General features: G+C 39.8%; 1 protein-coding gene across 5 annotated transcripts in view; it reads right to left on the minus strand.

Moving 5' to 3' along the window:
- Positions 1-1,699: 1,699 nt before the first annotated feature.
- Positions 1,700-21,723, minus strand: part of ITGB6 (integrin subunit beta 6) — a 128,168-nt gene continuing 108,144 nt past the window's right edge. For all 5 annotated transcript variants that reach the window (XM_047772714.1, XM_047772715.1, XM_047772716.1 and 2 more), the window contains 4 exons: positions 20,760-20,857; positions 15,094-15,213; positions 8,416-8,582; positions 1,700-1,814 (listed from right to left, as the gene is read on the minus strand). In XM_047772714.1, coding sequence (XP_047628670.1) covers positions 1,716-1,814; positions 8,416-8,582; positions 15,094-15,213; positions 20,760-20,857 — 484 coding nt within the window. In that variant the 3' untranslated portion in view covers positions 1,700-1,715. The remainder of the gene's footprint in view (positions 1,815-8,415; positions 8,583-15,093; positions 15,214-20,759; positions 20,858-21,723) is intronic.

Consider the following 21,723-nt stretch of genomic DNA (forward strand, 5'->3'; position numbering starts at 1 on the left):
CAATTTACTCAAAGGTAATGAACATTGTACAAAAGTTCAAGACTTCACCTCTATTCCAGTAATTTAAGTGCTATTTGCTTAGTCACCACATTTCCAACAAATGGTAGTTAATCACTTAACTAACAAAGTCTTTCTTGCTTTCACTGACAAGAGTTAGTCTCATGCTGTGGAAAGAAACAATGGCTTGGCACTAGAAGATCTCAATTCTGGATCAGTTCTACCCATTCTCTGAGGCTGTTTCCTTAAGAGGATCAAATGAGATGAAAGTGCTTTCTAAAGCAGTGTTAACTATAGGAAATAATATTCTACAGTGTTCATCTCTTTAGTCAACCAATGGATCCTTAATTACCCACATATATTTTGCAAGTAAAATCTTACTTTTTAAAGTAAGATAGTCACCATGTGCAAATGAAATGTTCAAGTTGGGTTATGCAAATGGGAAATATAGAGTTTAAAAAGCCTACTACTCACGGGCGACTTGATGTGTTTGATTTAAAGCTGTTAAAATTTTATTGTTTAACCCACTCTCCTTTTATCTTATTGGAGAACATTTTTAATAAACTACCTAACCATTTAAAGTAATGGTTGGGAGTTCCCGTTGTGGCTCAGTGGTTAACGAATCCCACTAGAAAGCATGAGGTTGCGGGTTCGGTCCCTGCCCTTGCTCAGTGGGTTAACGATCCGGCGTTGCTGTGAGCTGCGGTGTAGGTTGCAGATGTGGCTCGGATCCCGCGTTGCTTTGGCTCTGGCGTAGGCTGGTGGCTTCAGCTTCAATTCGACCCCTAGCCTGGGAACCTCCATATGCCGCGGAAGCGGCCCAAGAGATAGCAAAAAGACAAAAAAAAAAGAAAAAAAGAAAAAAAATAAAGTAATGGTTAAAGGAACTAAAACTTTCATATGACATTTATGGCATTTAAATAACTGTGAAACAGTAAAATGGATTGAGAAATAACAGAAGTAATGGTTTGAAAACTCAGGGTCAGGAGGGAGACAGTGTAAAAGTTTATTTTTCAGGTAATTAAACATAATCTAAATGATAAGCTTGTTATTTTTGTTTTTTACTGCTGACTTCCTAATTTATAAATTACTTCTTCATTCGGAAAACAAACAAAATACTTGACTTTTTAGGTACATTCTAATCTGCAGAAATTATTAACACTTAATTTTCATTCTTCCCATGTGGGACATCTTTAGAAGAACTGCATCCTACAGCTGAAGTAAAAGTCAGCATCTCAAGGTTTCATAGGTTAAAAAAAAAAATTCTTCTTCAAGAAACAGCAGATTTACTAAAAGTTGAGAATTCACTGGCAAGTGTGAGTATACAGTGTGAGCATATGGACTTTGTGACTTTGCTGAGACAAAGTCTTCAGGTACCCATATTCCTGCAACAAATGAGATTCTAATTTCAAACATTTTTCAAATGCAAATCAGGCCCCCATGAATCATTTTGATGATTTTTTGAGGCATTAATGCACAGAGTTAGTATTCCTGAAATGATCCCCAAAGTCACCCCTTTGCTAAGGATATTTCTCTTCTTGATTATTTTGAAACTGCCAACATCATCTCTAACCTTCACACAGAGAATGGCTGATCTCCAAATGACCTATTATTATCTTAAACCAACCTCATTTTAAAACAACAAAGGAAGAAAAATTAAATAGTGCATTAACATTTCATATCAGCAAAACAGACTTTTTTCCGTGAGTAAAGCAGTTCTATCCATCCGTGGAAAGGTCCACCTTTTGTTTTTCCCTGTGTTTGTAGGTTACATTTTTAAAGGTGCTGGTAGAGCCTCTGTACAGTGGATTGGTTCCCTAAAAAAAAAAAAAAAAAAAAAGTTCAAATGAAAGTATGTACATTTTATTATGACACAGTTTTAATATATCTAAATAATTTCATTGTCTACTACAGATTGGAAGAAGCAGCTCAGGCTCAACCTTGGAAGCCATTTGAATAATTTTGACTAGTTTGCTCTACCATACTTTTAGCATTTAAAAATGTACACATCTCTATTTTATTTTTTATTTTTATTTTATTTTATTTTTTGCCTTTTCTAGGGCCGCTCCCACGGCATATGGAGGTTCCCAGGCTAGGGGTCTAATCAGAGCTGTAGCCATCGGCCCACGCCAGAGCCACAGCAATGTGGGATCCCAGCCGAATCTGCAACCTACACCACAGCTCACAGCAACGCCAGATCCTTAACCCACTGAGCGAGGCCAGGGATCAAACCCACAACCTCATGGTTCTTAGTCGGATTCGTTAACCACTGAGCCACGATGGGAACTCCCTTTATTTTATTTTTAATATATCTAAACAATTTCATTGTACATTACAGATTGGAAGAAGACGCTCAGGCTCAACCTTGGAAGCCATTTGAATAATTTTGATTAGTTTGATATACCATACTTTTAGCATTTAAATATGTACACATCTTTATTTTTTATTTTGCATCTTTATTTTATTTATTATTATCACATGTGTATCACCTAAAAAAATCTTAAAACCTTTTTGGAAATGCACTAAATCATGGATAGAAAACAAGACTTTGGCTGTTTTGTTCACTGCTGTTTTACCAGAGCTGAAAACAGTTCACCTTAGCCCACAATAGGCACTTAGAATTTATTGAATGAATAGAATGAACCAAGAGGTGACTCAAAAGTGAAATGTAAAGCAAAAAAGTGAAAAAATGGAAAAAGTGGACTGGTAGAAGCATACAATGACATAATATCTGCCTTTAAGAAATGTGTTGCTGGACAGAGGCTTCAAAGAAACAAAAAATAATAATCTTGCTAAATTGAGTTCAAAATACAGAAAGAGTAACAACTAGCTGCTTGGGAGAAGCAGGGAAAGATCACCAGGACAGCAAACACCTGCTCTAGAGAGGAAAAGAATTAGGTAGCTTTTGCTTATGAAAGAATAACTATGTGAAGCAGAGTCACAAGAGACTGGTGTGTGGGTCACTGGGCTCATGAAGGAGGGCAGATAGGCAAGACGGCTTTGCCCTTGGGGCATTAGAAAGGTTGTGTGTCAAGGCCTGAATAATCCAATTGTGCTGTTTGGGCTGTAGGTGTGTTTCCAGGTAAGGTCATCAGGACCAGATGGACTGAAACTCTCTAAATGTTTAAAGAAACGCCAAGCCTGGTCCTCCTGTTTCTCTCCTTTGGTTTCATTGTTCCAGGCAGGCATGAGGTGCCTGGGTAAGGTGCAGCCTCTTCCTTCCCACTTTCCGAGGTTGACCACACAGGCTTTGGCATCAGATAGCCTAGGTTCCAATTCAGTGCCAGCACGTAACCTTACTGAAGCAATTCTGAGCCTTGGTGCCCCCATCCACAGAGGGTTACCAAAGCGCTGACCTGGTCTGGGAGATAATGTACTTCAGCAGATGCCTGGCACATAGTAAGTGCTCAATAAATGCTGTCTCATCTTATGAGTACTTATTTATAACTCTTCTTCACATTTGGAATTTCCTTTTCTTAAAGATCCTAGGGATAGTGCTAAAGATGTCCCCGTTCCCAGGGTTTTGGGATTCTTAACATTTCCAAGCCCATTTTGGAGTGTGTAGGGAGACTGGGTACCAACTCTGATCCTCCAAATGACTAAACCTTATCCTTTGGTCTTCTTATCCCATACATTGCAGAGATGGTAGCAATCTCTCGGCATAGATTTAAAAACACATAATTATAATTGCTTTCTCAATATAATTCTCTCAGCTCTTAGAACTTAAGAAAACTGAAAACTGGAGTGCCTGTTGTGGCTCAGCGGATTAAGAATCCAACTAGTATCCATGAGGATGCGGATTTGATCTCCGGCCTCGCTTAGTGGATTAAGAATCCAGTGTTGCCACAAGCCGTGGCATAGGTAGCAGATGTGGGTGGATCTGGCATTGCTGTGGCTGTGGCATAGGTTGGCAGCTGCAGCTCTGATTCGACCCCTTAGCCCAGGAACTTCCACATGCCACTAGTGCAGCCCTAAAAAGAAAAAGGAAAATCTGAAAACCATTCCCTGGCCTCTTCCACTGTTGCCCTTGGATTCACTATATGGTCTTCACCGTGAGGAGGAATCACACCTGTACCTGTTCTATGTTGCCCTGACCTCTGACAAACATATTGCCTTTGTCTGTGTTTCTTTGGAAAGAGACGCTATCTTAGTAATGAGGGTAAATAGAGAAGAGGTTCCTTGGTGGTGGATGACAGTGAAGACCAAGTCACCATATTGCTTCTACTCCTGAGGTCAATGGCCTGGATAATTATGAGGGCCCTCCAGTCCGCATTTAGTCCTATCATCCATAAGAATTTGAGATTTGGAGCATGTAGCATTGACTGATGTGATGTCTCACTTGCAAACAAAAATCATGTGTGGAATTCTATTAAGTTTAAGTTAGTTACAGAAAAATAAGGGACTCAACTGAAGAGGAAAAGTAGAAAAAAATAAGATGTGCAGGTTGGGAATGATGGATGAGGTACGGTCCTGGAGCAATGGGGGACACAGGGGACAGAAAAGACACTCTGAAAGAGTAAACATGCTGTGAGCAGGGCTAGGGTAGGTCTTTGTAGGACTAGGAACTCCTGGGGGCCCCATCCCACATCACATCCAACATCCCATATTCCACACTAAGGATCATTTATATGCCCTATAAAGGAGGTGACTCGAGTTGCAATTGACTGAACACACAATGCTATTTTGCAGACATTTAGTTGAATGTTTAATCTTGATTATGCAGTTTTCATTCTGTGTTTTTGAAACAATTTCACTTATTCAGGTCTACCATATTTTTCGGGGGTCAGGAGGGAGTCTCTTGCAAAGCTAACTATAGGGCCTGGGCATGCTAATAGGGAATGATGGATGAAGCTGACCCCGCCAGAGTAGGAGGGCAAGGCGGAAGCTTAAAAGTGGAGAAAGAGCATGTATATACTTCTGGGGGCAGTGGTGTCTCCTGTCTTGAGCTGATGATCAGAAGTGGGGAGAGTGAGTTTAAAACAAGATTTTGCTGCAGAGGAAATTGTGGCAATGTCCAGAACTGCCTCCTCTAGTGGATGCAGATGGCAACCACCCTACATAGATTTCCAGCTGAGACACAGGCTTGGGTCTGGCTGCATTTCAGGTGGGTCTGCGCTCCCGCACTGTTTAGACAAGGTCAGACATCCCCCAACCTTCTGGGGTGGCCAGGCTGATGCCTCCAGGAGTCTAGGGGTGCTAATTTAGGCTGTGGATTTTCCAAATGCAACGGCACATTTTCAGAGCTTGAAAAAGTGGTCCTAAGAAAGCTCTCTGTAATGACCCACAGCTCCCTTAATGACTGCCTAACTGCCAGACGAAGACCTGATTTGCTTAGCCCGGTACGAAATCAATCCATGGCTGCAACAAATGTCAGACTGAACAGTTTTGGCCTCTAGTTAATGACTTGTCATCCTAGAAAAAAATTCACATCAAAAATGAAATTTAAATATCTTCACTTTGTGTTTTCATAAAGAATATGGATGGGGGGCTTATTTCTAAAGGTGTAATAAAAGGTAACCTTTCCTTATGGCTGCACTGAAATGTTTCAGGAGGCAAGAACAAAGCTCTTTGTCATCCTGAACTCTGTCACCTTTAATACTAATGGGGGCCTATGGGTCAGAAAATCGAAGTTCTGTCCCTTGAGATCCCCTGGGTTTTAAAACCCAAATTCAGTTCTTCAAGAAGTAATAGATTTCAGATAAAAACAAAATCAAACTGAGGATCCCAGAATGGAGGCACTGAGCATCATTTTTTTTCCCCCAATAGGAAATATTAGTGAAGTTTGAACTGAATTATTTGAATTAACCTATTTTGCATCCAAGTGAATAATTATTACCCAGTTATTATCTAGTCAAGAACATCAAACATTTGTTATTCAAAGAAACTCATTTTAACAGGGAATACTATTTTTCGTTTATGTTTTATCTGTTTAATGCATATTTTTTTTCCATTCTAGATGAAGAGACAGCAAAAATTCAGCATTTGAATTTCAGTCATGTTCTACATCCTGAGGGAAAAACAATTCATGTTTTGGGGAAATTAGCTGTTAATTAAAATGTTATTTTAAAGATATTAATCATTTGTGAGTATTCATGCCTTTGTAGGAGAACATTAAAATGTGCTGGTTAGTAGATACACATCACATAATTGCCCAAGTGCTTGTTTGTGGAACACCTGCTTATATTTCTAGGAGGGTCATGGCTGTGCTTGGAAGAAGAGGCTGCAATTAGGATTTCTGCTCTATCATGAACCAAGAGTCTGGGGAATCTCTTGAGCTCCCTGAACCCCAGTTTTCTTATGTTCAAAATGGTAATATTAAGACTACTTCACAGGGCTGGTGGTCATTCAACTAACTGCTGCTATTGTGTTTTGTGACAATTTAACCACATTCTTTTGCCTTCTGACCATAGCCAGGCATTTTCTTGACAGTTGGTGAGAGTTAAAAACAATCTATGACCAGGAGATCAGGTGAAGTAATTGTTTCAATACTTTGGCCTTGTAGAACTAGGTTCTAATTCACTAAACTAACCCATCAGCTGCCATTTTATCTCATTAGTGATGGATAAAATATATTCTCATTGCAAATCCTAAATTATATTCCTGAGAGGTTTTGGTTAATTAGGAAAAATCCATATATACACAAAGGAAGAGGAAAGCTGGGCAATGAACCTCTAGACCTATCACCCGAATTCAGCAGTTATCAAGATTTTGCCACATTTGCTTCAAATCTCTCTCTCTCCTTTGATCTCTCTCTTTCTTGGCTGAATTATTTAAAGGCAAACCCAGTCTTCACTTCCTTTCACTTCAAACTATAATTATTTTCTAGCGAAGCCTTATGCCATTACCATACCTAATTGAATTCATCATAATTCTTTGCTATCATTCAAATACCCAGTCTATATTAACTTTTTTTTCTATTGTCTAATATATATATGTATATATTATCCTGCTGTCAAAAAAATATATATGTATTTACAGTTAGGGTGTTCAAATCAGGATCCAAATGAGATCTATACATGGCATTTTTAATGGGAAGATAAAGTAGATAAAAATTTCTACTGTCTATTATCCTGCACCATATATTATAGTTATTTTGAAGTAACTTCATGACATATGAACAACCCTTATCAATTAAGTTTATCCAAAAGAGAAAATTCCATTTGCTTTAAGTATTGAAGATATCATTATAGACTTAGAGAAAAAAAGTGTTAACAACAGTTTTTTGGGGGCGATGAACCCAAAGGTGCATTGTGTTTGCCTGTATTTTCTCCAGTGATATCACTGTTTTTAGAATCAGCAATGTAGGATAATTGCTATTAGATAGCTGGACACACCATTAGAGAGAGAGAGAGAGAGAGATGAAATTAAAACCATGAAATTGTTTCTATGGTCCTCTAGAAATGCAATTATCTCTCCTGTGGAAAACACAGAAAATTGGAGTCCTATTTTGTGTTTGCCCACTGTGAAGAGGAGACACATAAATTGTATCTATTGAATACATGTATTTAAAAGTTGATACTTTGTGGGGTTTGGGGGGTAGCTATTTAAAATTTATGTTATTCAGAAAAACTAACTAGATGGGATTTCAAAAGTCTTCTCAACTTTGCTTTGTAACCTATTATGACTAATGAGTAAATTCATGGAAATTGGCGTGAATTGTCATACTATTCATGAACAGCATTGTATTGGCTCTAGCAACTGATATATGGAAATGTTCAGATACAGCACCTATGCTTTACCAGATGGGGCCTGCGGGAGCCTCCTGGTGGTGAGGAATAAAATAGATTTCTGGAGATCCTGTTGTGGCTCAGTGGGATACAAAGCCAACTAGTATCCATGAGGATGTGGGTTCAATCCCTGGCCTTGCTCAGTGGGTTAAGGATCTGGTGTTGCCATAAGCTGTGGTGTAGGTTGCAGACGCAGATTGACCCTTAGCCTGGGAACCTCCATATGCCGAGAGCTATGTAAGGAATTTCCTGAGATTCTTCAGAGTAGGGGAAATCCTCACCACATTGAGAGACAAATGGGTGCTATGAGGGCCATCTGGGTTTCCAATAATGGGCAGAGGTTTCTTTGTCCCCAAAACAGAACAGAAATTAGTGCCTGGGAATGTGGTGAGAGTAGAGAAAGTACATGGCATTTTAACTCTTCCTTTTTTTTTTTTTTTTTTTTTAAATGACTACACCCAGTGTATATGGAAGTTCCCAGGCCAGGAATTGAATCCACGCCATATGCTTTAACCCACTGCACTGGACTTGGGATCGAACCCTCACCTCTGCAGCGACCAGAGTCACTGCAGTCAGATGCTTAACTTACTATGCTCCGGTGGGAACTCCTTAACTCTTTCTTAAAGCATTAGAAAAGCTGACACTCCATCTCTTCCACAGGCCAAAGAGTAGCCCTGAGGTGTGAACATACCGTTTGCCACTTGGCCTTTGACCGTTCTGCTTCAAATTTGGCAACTTCTTTCCGATCGTGAAATGACACCAGCAGCTTCCAAATACACAGTAGGACAACCCCAATGAGAAGAATAGCCAGTGAAACCCCCAACATGATCATGGGAATATTGGGAGGTTTTGGGCAGTCTACGAAACAAAGAAAATTATATTAAGATAGTCTGATTAGTGTTCTCATATAGAGAAAACATTTCTCATTAAATTTTCCAACCATATTTTTTCTCCAGTAGAGGGAAAATAGTAACACCTTTTATTTTGCTGCATTTTGAAAAATGAGTTACTTGTTAAAGGATAAGCCCTATTCTTTCAAAGTAAAAAACAAGAGTTTGGTTATTCTAAGCAAATGGATATATACTTGAATAGCTGGCTCAAAAACCTCAAGAAGAATTAGCATCCAAACGGCTGACAGTTCATACACATGGAATATTTAAAGGACCATGAAAAAGGCTATATAGTTTAATCAGCATAGATGGTCTCTTCTGGGTCTATGATAAAGTAAAAATGGAATGCATACACACACAATGACTTTTTCATGGATTTTTCTTGAATTGTTTAGGAGATTATATTTGAATCAACTATAATCAAAAATTTTTTTTAAAAAGGAAAAGACAGGACTTCCTGTCATGGTGCAGTGGTTAACGAATCCGACTAGGAACCACGAGGTTGTGGGTTCGGTCCCTGTCCTTGCTCAGTGGGTTAAGGATCAGGCATTGCTGTGAGCTGTAGTGTAGGTTGCAGACGCAGCTCGGATCCCACGTTGCTGTGGCTCTGGCGTAGGCCAGTGGCTACAGCTCCAATTAGACCCCTAGCCTGGGAGCCTCCATATGCTGCGGGAGCAGCCCAGGAAATGGCAAAAAGACAATAAATAAATAAATAAATAAAAGAGGAAAAGACAAAGATGAGGAAATACACAGACTATGAGCAGACAAGGCTGGTGATTGTAAAAACACAGTACAAGAGAGATTCATGTAAAAAAAAAATGATATAACCCCCCCCCCCCCTGCAAATTTACTTCTTGCTGATTCCTTTAGATAGATAGGTAGGTAGATAGAAAAGAGACAGTCATGGCTTTCAGTTTTATTTTAACTCAAATGTAGTGCCCTGGTGTCCTGAACAATTCCTGGACCCACAAGAGGTGGGTTCAGTTCCCACCTGAGGGACAGTAGCTGACTAAAACCCATCAAGTTCCTCCAGCTCTCTGAGCCCCAGTACCCTCATGTGTAAAACCAAGGAGTGGGACTTCAGTGTTCCCTTAACATCCTGAGGATAAGATTAAGCCCAGGTGTTCATGCTTATTAAACCCACTCCTTAAATTCCTAGACCCATCCCCTAAGATTCTGATTCAGTAGGCCTTGGATGGAGCCACAGATTTTTTTATTAAAAGTATCCCAAGTGATTGTTATGTTCAGGGAAGTTTGAGATATGAGGTGTTCTGTATAGTCCTTTCTACTTGAACCTTCTATGAAATGTTATTTTGACTCTATTGATGATGTAACAGAGCTTGTGCCCTGTGGGGCTCCTGGGCACACAAGCATTTCTGTGTCCTCCATTTCTTGCCTTCAGGGCATAAGCCTCAGCCTCCATGACTGTCCCTGAGTTCCAAAGGACAGTTGCTAATCAGGGAAGGGAAGGGAGGCAGAGACCACGGAGAAGTCAACAGACAATAGCGCAGCTTTGGGCAGGCAGAGTCCTGGTTCCTCCTCAAGGTATATATATAACAATATCTGTGGAGTTCCTGTTGTGATGCAGTGGAAATGAATCTGACTAGAAACCATGAGGTTGTGGCTTCTAAGGATGCAGTGTTGCGGTGAGCTGTGGTGTACGTCACAGACTCGACTTGGATCTGGCGTAGACCGGCAGCTGCAGCTCCAATTCACTCCCTGGCCTGGGAACCTCCATATGCCAAAGGTGTGACCCTAAAAAAAGGCAAAAAAAAAAACCAAACAAAAAACCACAACAATATCTTTGAGCCTTTATGCAGAACTAAAACACCCAAGTGGAAGAACTACGTGATGAAGCATTCTTTATTCTGAGAAGAAGGAGGACCACCAAACCAGTTCTGGTGGCCCCTAAATACCAGCTTTGAAAGACAATACAAGCTTGCCTTTACCTTGGTCTTTATCTGCAGCCCTATTTTCCACTCCCCAAACTATAAAACCACTTTCTGGTCCCTACCAAGGGGGGCACAGTCTTTAAGGCATTAGCCTGCTGTGGCCCCCTTTGCCTGACAAAGCAATAAATCCATCTTTCTCACCTTCACCCAAAACTCTATCTCTGCATTCCTATCCAGTACCAGAGGACAGAGGCTGAGTTTCGGCAACAATGATATTAATATAATTTTGCAATTATACAGTACCTTCCCTCATTGACAGCAGAATGACTAATAATCCTTGCAATATGCCTGGGAGATGATACATTTCTTAATGAAACACTATAATTAAGCTCTCCCTTTGCTTTCATGGGAAAAAAATCCCACGTAAAATTATCATTAAATATCTGCCTCCCTCTGCAAGAAATGAGGCAAATCTATGGTATCTTGGGAGGAAATGAATCATGTTTAGTTTATCCTAACTCTTATTGCTTTTAGGTATTTAATAAGGAGAGTTATACACACAGGGCTAGTCATACTGCTTTCAAGGTAAGATCTATAGCTGATCTGAATTTGAGCGGGACTAATGACCCCCTAACAGCATGATGCCTGCCTCACACACTTTTGTTCTTTGGCCAAAAAACCACATAAGGCGATTATGCAGAAATAAGTAAAGGAGCTAATGAAATTGCTACTTCAGTGTGAAGATCTAAAGACTGTTTCTAGCATAGCCAATGAACCATGGCTGCTTCTAATAGGCTAGCAACACTCTGGCAAAGAAAGTGACAGGTGTTCTTGTCAATGAGAAGAGATACTGGCTACATCTTTGACTATGAAATGTCTTGGGTGGGGTGTACAACGTTCTTGCTCAAAGCAAGATGAAGCTTGCTGAGACCTTGCAGCCAGAATGTGAATCAGGAGGGCTCTCCAGTAGGGAATAAAAAAGGAGGAGCAGGCATAGCCTAGTGGAGATAATTATTTTAAGAACTTAGAGTCATTGGGAGTCACATGTTTCTCAAAAAAAGATTTTGACCCAAGCACCAGAGCGGGTATTATGCAACAGAAATTTCCACTTTCCACAGTCTCTTTAGTATTTCTTCAGGTGCTTACATTAAGACATATTTCTAGGTAGGAGAAATGGGCTTTATACATCACTCTGTGCCATTGGGGGGTTTCCTTTTGAGTATGGGTCAGTGCTGCATCTCATTCTAAGCTGCTGAGTTTCTAATGCAGCCAATCTGATAGCTCTGCCATGTGTGGCTATGGCTCAACCATCCCTGGAGAAGTGACTTTTCAGAATTAGGTTTTGTGGTGAGTGTGAAGTACACACTGATTTTTGAAGAGGATATAAAAAAGTAAAATATCTCTTTAATAATTTGATATTGATTATATGCTGAAGTAACAATATTTTGGATATAACGGATTAAATAAAACATTAAAATTACTTTCTTTCATCCTTTTTAATGAAGTTACTAGAAAAGTTAAAATTACACATGTGGTCTGCATAATATTTCTATTGGAGAGTGCTGTTCTGACCTATTTGGGGGATTCGGGTATTTATTATAACTGTACAGCCAGTAGGAGGCAGTATAGCACAGCAGTTAAGAGCATGGGCTCCAGGCCAGGCTGCTGGAGTTCTTCAACTAAGGCTGGTACTTCACTGGTGCAGGACCTAGCAAATTATTAACATCTTAATTTCCTCACCTGTAAAATGGAAATGATAACAATACTTGCTTTATATGGTTGTTGAGAACATTAAATGAATTAATACATGTCAAACATATAGAATAAGACCTACCATATGGTGTGCATAAGGCTCAATAAATGAGAGCTACTATTATTGTTGTGGTTGATGTTACCAAAAAAAAATGCATCTTTCTTTTCCATCCTCAAGGCCCTCAAGGGACTGGCAACTCCAAGTTGGAAACCGTGGGTATCATATCCACACCCACTTTCCTGCCTGGAAGGCTCCCCAACTATCATTCATGGGCTGTGGCACTCATGAATGCACCTCTTATCCACTGAAAGTTTCTCTGGAAAAAAGATGAGTGAAGGTTTTCCTACGACCACACACACACACTGACGGGGACTCATCAATTGGTTTCTTTTTCTTTGTTTGGAGAACTCTGGGAATCCTTCAACTTTCACATTCTCCTTTCTCATTTTGCCTCTTTTCTCATCACCTCTAATCAGCTGCCCTGGGATTCTTTGGTCTTTAAAGCTGTGAGAGGGGAACTACAGATTCCTGGGGACAGGCGCTGTCCTCAGGGACCCTGGAAGCTCTGGGCATAAAGAACATTTACCAGGAAAGGGGCACCCCTGAAGCTGTCAGGTGACTCCTGTTAAGCCCCAAGGGGGTGATTTTTCCCACTTCAAAAGCATAGGGAGAGTAAAAAGCCTTAATAAAAAGACATCAGGGCATCTGACGGCTCTTGGAAAGACGGCGTGTTGACGTGCCACTCATATTGCGTAGATGAATAAAAGAAGAAAAACACGATAATTCAGTAATGAGGAAGCATTTGTCAACCAAAGGCATGTCTCACAGAGGAAAAAAAAAGTCAAAATTAAACCAAATAGTTACAAAAACCCCTGAATTAAAAACACCCTATTCTGGAAGTTCATTTTTGTTTGGAAATTACTTTTCCAGTGGAATCAATATTATAAGGAAGGGCTTTGGTTTCAGAAGAATGTGCTACAGCCACTGCCTGCCACCGCCACAAAACAAAGGGTAGGGTTGTAATTGAAGAATTTGACTTTATAAAACAGATAATGAGGAGTCAGGGGGTTTTTTTGTACTATAAAATATTTCTTCCTTGTACAGCAGGCGTCACCTTAAATCTCAACTAATGGCCTCTACATTGCCCTTTATATATGCATTTCAAAGAAGTCAATTTACAGGAGATTTTCAAGAGCAAGTCTGCAGGGGTACTCTACCCACCTGAGTGGCAAGGTCACCATCATACCCCTGAATCTTGCATTGGGTTGACCCCTATCTCTTCCTGACCCTTAGCATTGCAATGAGATATTTTTCTATTCTTGGTTGATTTATAATGTCCTGAACTTACTTTTTGGTAATTTTAATATTGCTTTTCATACTCTTAAGTGATGGCTGTTTGCTCCTCTTGGCCTCAAATTCAGAACTTAATATTTTGTAGTTGATAAGTCATTGATAAGTCAGCACACACTACACACCGCAAAATATATCTGCCTTCTAGCCTACCCTTGCTGCTATTATCTGAGCCAGGAATTAGGCACCCAGCTTTTGGGAGAAGGAGGAGGAGGCTGCTGACAAGGTCTGGAGAGGTCAGATTTGATGAAGCTGTCATGTCTGTGAGAAAGGTTGAGGAATACATCATTAACGGAAGACAGAAAAGGTGAGGCACCTCCAAGTATCTAAGAAAAAGGCAGGCAGGGCTGTTGGGGCAGACTCATTTAGAGGAGGTCTGGAAGCCATCAGGATCAGAGTCACCTGGAGAAATGTTAAAATGCAGAGTCCCTGGCCACACATCCAGCCTGCTGCCTCAGGATGCAGGAAGTTTAACAAGCTCCCCAGGTGAAACTCATGAGAATTTAAGAACATAACAAAAGTACTTTCCCTACTATTTTCTTTTCTACCTGGTGTAAACTTCTCTCTCCCCTTCACGAAAGAAGAGATTTTTCTTTGAAGGCTTCCTGAGTCCCAAGCCCATATCCTAAGTTGGTGTGGATAAAAACCCACAGAAGCAATGGGCTCAGCCTTCCTTTACAGATCGCTTCCTTCCTTCCCTGCCACTTCCCATCTTTTCGGATTCAGCATTATCACTTAATGACTCCTCGGGTAGGTTATGAACTGATATAGTCTCACATGCATTATTTTATTTAGTCCTTGAATCAACTGTTATGGGAAAGTACCATTATTTTTCCCATTTTACAGATGAGGAAATAGAGACTCAGGCAAGTATCTTCCAGAATGTCACTTAAGTGGTAGAGCAGGATTTGAGCCAAAGTTTGCCTGATTCAAAACTCCTACTCTTAGACTGCTATGCACCTCCTCCCAGTTAGCCTCTCCTAAAAATAAACTTTTTGCTTATATTGTATTTAATTGGTCTGTCTTTCTACACTTCATCAGCCAGCTTTCAGGGATTGGTACAAATACACTTCTCTTGGTATTTGGTCTTAATAAGACACATTGGAACATATAAAACCCTTTTTGTTGTTGTTTTTTCAGGGCTTCATCTGAGGCGTATGGAAGTTCCAGGCTAGGGGTCACATCAGAGCTATAGCTGTCGGCCTACGCCACAGAAACTCTGGATTTTTAACCCACTGAGTGAGGCCAGGGATTGAACCCACATCCTCCTCGATGCTGGTCGGGTTCATTGCCACTGAACCATGATGGGAACTCCCTATCAAACCTTTCAAAAGGTATCTTTCAATCACTGGGAAAGTAGGGGCATTCCATCAAAAATTTGGAAATGTCTTTCCTGGCAAGCTATTTAGAGTAACATTCCGGTTGTCTTCTCTTCCCCCGTGTAGTATTGCTTACATCTGATAGTAAAAAGATATGCCACCTACCTTTCTCGCTGATGCTGTGAATGATGGTTTTCCCTTCGTTATCTGTAGTTATTAGGAATGTAATAAGACAGTCATTTTCTCCTTGCAGAGAACAGGAAACAGCACTATCCTTTGAGAAATCTGTAGATAAAGGAGTCATTCATCAAGTTAAATGAGATTCCAGAAGGGATTTTTAAAAAAAAAAAAAAACAAAGTTAGTATTGAGTTTGATTATGCAAATAGGAATTTTCAACACTGCAGTATAGGAATAGAAAAGGCATAAGATTTTCCCCACCCACTGAGGTTTTAGTTTCTACCCATGTTCCAGAAGAGCAGTTCCAGGTGTGGTCAATCAGGACTGACTATCAAATGCACCCTATCAATCTGAGAGCGGCAGGATTTCAATGCAGAGAAGTACTTCAAAGCAGGTACGCTTAGCAGTCTTGGGAACAGAATGGCCCTGATTATGGTAATGAGGTAACTATATGTTCTCCTTGGCTGAAAGCATCTGGGAGGAAGCCTAGATTACATGTAAGAAAGAGACTACACAGTCCAAACTGATACTGATATTTCTAAAGGGGCCTTTCCCACTATGGCATAGTCAAGATTGCTGATCATGCATTGTCAGTAAATATAAACTAATGTATAAATTAATATGCGGAAATGGAGATTGAAGTGTTGTGTAGCTCAGGGACCAGCAGGATAAAGGTAAATTCCAGAATCAAAGGAGACCAGGATGACAGTTTGCCTAACATTCAATATAGCCCTTTTTTTAGTTTTAAAAAAAATCTTTTCCACGTAGAAAAAAAAAAATTGAGCTTATTCAAGAATCAGAAAATGAATGTCATGCTAGAAATTGATAATATAGTAAAACAGTTAAAATAAGATATTAATATTATTTCTCAGGCATCTTAGTGGTTTGGCACCTATGCCAAAAGTATGTAGTATTTTTCTAATTAAAAAAAAACCTTGGAGGTCCCATCATGGCTCATCGGAAACAAATCTTACTAGCATCCGTGAAGACGCAGGTTCGATCCCTGGCCTTGCTCAGTGGGTTAAGGATCTGGCGTTGCCATGAGCTGTGGGATAGATCACAGACATGGCTTGGATCCGGGGTTGCTTTGGCTGTGATGTATAGACCAGCAGTTATAGCTCCGATTATACCCCTAGCTAGGAACCTCCATATTCTGCAGGTGCGGCCATAAAAAAAAAAAAAAGACACATAAAAAAGCCTAAAGTTCTCCTATCTTTGAAGTTGAGACATTTTAATGATACCATGAGAAACACTTTCTTCAGAAACCTGTAAATAGAAGGACCTTTTGCTCTTAACCTAAAATTTTAAGATGTATGGTCCAAAATTAGAATATTATGACACAATGAGTCAGAAGACAAAACTGAGACCGTCCAAGTTCATCTTGGAGTACTCTTGCTAGACCTAAACTTTTCTCATTAGCTTAAACATAAAAAGATTTTAATAAAACAGAATCTACATGTGTTCTTCTCATTCTATCAAAGAAAAATTTAATAATAGTCTGCTTTTGGCCCAACAATGTCATAGTCATAGAAAGACAGAAATACTAAGTTGCTTTTGTATTTAACTTATAAGAAAAACACCTCATGCCAGAATCTATAAGAAGCATGCCTGTATTATCTATGATGAAAAGTTCTAGTAAAACATTTAGCAATATTAATTAATATTGCATAGGATGGGAGTTCCCGTCGTGGCTCAGTGGTTAACGAATCTGACTAGGAACGATGAGCTTTTGGGTTCGATCCCTGGACTCCCGCAGTGGGTTAAGGATCCAGCATTGTCATGAGCTGTGGTGTAGGTTGCAGATGCGGTTCGGATCTGGCGTAGGCTGGTGACTACAGCTCTGATTAGACCCCTAGCCTGGGAACCTCCATATGCCACGGGTGTGGCCCTAGAAAAGTCCAAAAAAAAAAAAAAAAGATAGCAGAGGATGAATTTAAGCATTAGAAGCATCTATTTATATAGGAATATTAAGAAATCTAATTACAAGATTATTCTCATCTGGTCATTCCCAAATATTTACTGTCATCTAAATCACCTAGGCGTTTTGAAATGATGGGTTCCAGGGACACACCCCTGGCTATTCTGAACTGAGAAGTTAGTGGTTTCCAGGAGCTAGTGTCTTAGTGAATTGTTAATAGTATTTTTAATAAGGTGATTCTGAGAAAGAGGTTTAGGGACCTCTGGGTGGCACTTGATTAGTGAAATTTGTGTTATTTCATGTGTTTGATAGCAATAGCACTGCATTTGTAATGCATACTTTGGTCATTTTTAAGTGACCGACACCACACTTCCTCCTACCAAAACAGACTAGTTAGCTGGGATTCACGAAGTCTTGGGGAATATGCTTTTTCCCATTGGAGTGTTTTTTCCTTACCTCCTCACCTCTGCTGTGACAGTGCACCCTGCTCTGTTCCTCTCTAACTTACTTAACGGAACATTTTATTCTCAGGTAGACAAATATGTGGCCAGCTTATAATACTCCTTTCAGTAGTATTGATCCTGCTTTCTTACTTTCTTTTAAATAGCTACACTGAAGCAGAGGCTTAATTTACTTGGCCAGGAGTTTTTAAGTTTTAATGGAACTGCTTATATGACCTTTGAGTCATGACTCCCTTCGTGCTCTAATTACCACACCACTCCTTTTCATGACTGTTATGACTCTAGACTTAGCCTGTTTTGTGGTGTTTGGGTATTAAAATGGTATTATTGAATGTTCAGTGAAAGGGTCCAGCTTGGGCTGGAGATTTGCATAATTAGCTGCTCGGGCTTTCTTTTGTTGTTCATTAGAAATGGACCTTTCTTCTTTACCCACTTCGATGAGTGTTAGCAGTGCTGTTCTAGAAAAAAACCAATGAATATAAGATCTCAGTCAGTCCATGAAATCATACTTAGAAAAGGAAGAAATGTGAGAATGGAGGTGAAGAGGCTGGGGTCTGGGAAAGTCCAGGAAGGATGTGGAAAATATAAACTGTTTCCACCATCGAGTCAAGATAGCTATGTGTTTAAGACTTCCTCTTTAAGGCTGAATCTGTAGTTCTTAGCGGAAACAGTTTCCCAAGAGGGGAAAAAAAAGTTTCTGTGGTCAAATAAGTTCGGGAATCCCTCCTTATTCTATTTTTTTTTTTTTTTTGTCTTTCTATGGCCTCACCCACAGCATATGAAAGCTCCCAGGCTAGGGGCCTAATCAGGAGCTGTAGCTGCTGGCCTATGCCACAACCTCAGCAATGTGGGAGCCGCATCTGCGACCTACACCACAGTTCACAGCAATGCCAGATCCTTAACTCACTGAGCAAGGCCAGGCATTGAACCTGCATCCATGTGGATACTAGTTGGGTTTGTTAAGTGCACAGCCACGATGGCAACTCCCCCTCCTTATTCTAATTCCCTCCTTTGCCACTCCTGAAAATTCACAAGGCACATTTAATTTAATTTACATAACAACTCTCTGTCTTGCAAAGAAAACACAAGGTTTAGCTTCCCATTTCCAAAGTGTATATAACCATGGTGCTTTTGTCTATTTAACACTACTGTTCCATGGAACACACTTTGAGTAACAATGTTCTGAATGCATGAATGTTGGGATAAATTAGAAACTTCTCTTTCAATAAAATTGAATGAATAAAGTTCAATGGCATTGTCCCTAGAAATGCTCACACGAGTCATCACAGCACAGTCGAGGAATATTCAGATTAAAAGTTTACGCCTATCTTACTTTACTCTCCATGTTAGCAGAAGAATAGGCTGATAAAAGACCCCATGGAAGAGCTAATATGTTGTGAAATTTCAAGATGATATGACCAATACCATAACTGGGCAAGTAACTTGAGATAGAACTTATTTTTGGCCCATTCAGAAAGTTACTTTTTAATTCATAGTCTGAAAAAGATATTTTTTTCTCTCAAATTCATCAAGATTGGTGCTTTAAATGATACTACTGACCCAATTATTATTTTCAATGTCTGAGTTAGAAATAGTGGTATTGCTCTATTTTGAAGATAATTTGGTCAATTACACAAAAAGACTAACACAAATATTTTAAATGCCACCTAAGAACCGAGTTTTCCTCTCAAATCCAAGCATTTATGATAATCCATACACAGAAAGCTGTGTATTTAAATAACAGTAATTCCTTGTCCATGATTTACATGTTTCAAAGGTTTACTTCTTTTTTTCCCTCACCAGATGCTTCTAGTAAATTCAGTTCTATTATTTTCGAGGCATTTTCTGCAATTTTTAGTCATTTCTTCGAAACACCTGGTAAATATCCCAACTGCTGTGAAATGAAAGCAGAAGGATCTGCTGAGACTTTGTACTACTTACTAATGTGGACAGGCCACAAATGCCACTTTACTCAGTGCTTTTACTGTATCTTACCTTTGACATTAGTTTAAGGTACACACTCCCTTGTCCAATGTATGGCTGTTGGCATATTTATCTTTAAGCACCAGAAAAGCACAGGTGAGGGGTTTTATGAGCACTAATTACACCCCTCCAGAGAGAGCTACTTAACTGTGCATAGTCAGAAACCTCAATTTTAAAATGTTGGTGATTTTCAAACATTTCACTTTGGAAATGCATTAATTTCTGCATTCTAATCTTATCTGTTCAAGATACATATTCCAGGGAGTTCCCCCTATGGTAGCATGGGTTCAATCTGTGGCCTTGTTCAGTGAGTTAGGAGCCAGCATTGCTGCAGCTGTGGTGTAGGTGACAGCTGCAGCTTGGATTTGATCCCTGGCCTGGGAACTCTCACATGGTGTGGATTCAGCCACAAAAAAAAAAAAAAAAAAAAAAGAAAGAAAAAGAAAAAAAGAAAAACATATCCTAGAGTGTCATAAATTATTGTCTTGATTATTCCCCTCCACCTCAGATGCATTGTGGCTGAATTTCTTAGGCCTGCAAAGCAACGGTCTCCCCGGAGCGGCAGGATAATGCAGGGGTTTTGTGACGGTGGGGAAAAAAAAAATCCCCCCAGATGGTCCCCTTGGGAGGAGTCAGTTGTCTGCTTTGTTTTAAAGTTCACAGATTATGTTTCAAATGTCTTCCCAGCTAAAATACAACATATTTAAATATTTGAGAAAACATTTTGCCATTAGAAAAAAAAAATCTGATTTTAAGCAGGTAACTTAATAGTAGGTGAAAGCATGAGCAGAGTTTCTTAGCAGTTTAAGGTAACAGTCCCTTCTTATAGTTTGGGGCTGAGGCAAAATGGAATTAAGGATGATCATGTAATGCCCATGTTTGGAAAGTTGGGAGTAAGAGCATCAGAGGAGAAGGAAGGAAAAATGGCCACTAAGCAGAAACTGCCCAGTGTCTGAAGGCAGCTGTCAAGAAACTTGTATTACACCTCACTTTGTCCCGTGGTGAAATAAGGCAATCAGGCCATAGAGGACCATTTCAGGTTAGGGGGGTTAAGCAGAGATGAATTTGCCAGCAGAGCTGAAGCCAAATAGAATAGCTGTGATTTCAAATTGCTTGTATCCCAAACCATCAAGTCTTTAGCCTTCTGGAATGCATTTGCTCTTTAAAATGAATGTGAGTGAACTAACTGCCCTGGTACAAATGAGGTCGAGCTACTGAAAAGCCCTCCGCAGAGTTTCTGCCTCTCCAAAACTACGCAAAGGAAAGAAAAGCAATTTAAGACAAGCAGAACCTTCTTCTTCACTGATGGTCGCACCAGCTAGTTTGCATTTGTCAACACAGTCTTCTCGGGCCTGGCCATCAGCAGACAAGTGGCATTCAATGCAGCTCCTGGGAACATTATTCAACAGAATTGATTAGTTTGTTGTATGGCTGCAACACTGTTACTGTGGTTCTGGCTGCAGGGTTGTCTCAGAGAGGATGCTGTGTTTTGTTACATTCAGAAAGATGGTTGGGTGATATCCAGGGGGAAACTGCTTTATTCTGACTTCTATTCAGTAATCAATGTTCCCTGAGACAGCCTCGATAATAGCTACTGTTTTCAGTCATCTGTAAAGATAGCTTCTGACTGGTTGAATAAAAAAGAAAATTCCCAAAGGAAACCCCCAAATATTTTGGTATTTGATTTAACTATATTTTCATTATACATTTTCCTGGGAAAGATTTATGCTGCTAAAATACCATTAGAACTTAGACAAAGTGTGAATTTCTTAACAGAAAGGGTCTGTTATTTTAACAAGAATTCTAAGAATCTGTATATGGTTTTAAAAATTCACTTTCCTGTAACTCTTTTGAATGAGTCCAAGCCTTGATAAGAGTGCTTTTAAAAGCTGAGGATTATAGCCTGGAACCTCATTAATACAGGCTTTAAAATAAAGGATCTCTACTTCTATAAAAGTGTCTTTCCAAGAAGATAGCACAGGAATTAAGCTACTCTAATTATGTCTATACAGCAAAGTAAAGCTTAGACCCTGAATTAATCTTGTGCTGAAAATCACTTTACAAACAGATGGTGTTTAGAGTAACCCAAAACTGCCAAAGTTTTCTGACTGTGGGCACACATCATGCTGGCCAAGGAAAGATACACTCTTCTAATCGCTGGAAAGATTCCCCACTCCTACTCACGCCTCATCAAATCTCAGCTGAAACCACATTTCTTTAGGCAAACCTTCCCTAACCCTTATCATTTAGTTCCC

This window comes from Phacochoerus africanus, chromosome 3 (genome assembly GCF_016906955.1).
Source record: "Phacochoerus africanus isolate WHEZ1 chromosome 3, ROS_Pafr_v1, whole genome shotgun sequence".
In the NCBI taxonomy this organism is placed as follows: Eukaryota; Metazoa; Chordata; class Mammalia; order Artiodactyla; family Suidae; genus Phacochoerus; species Phacochoerus africanus.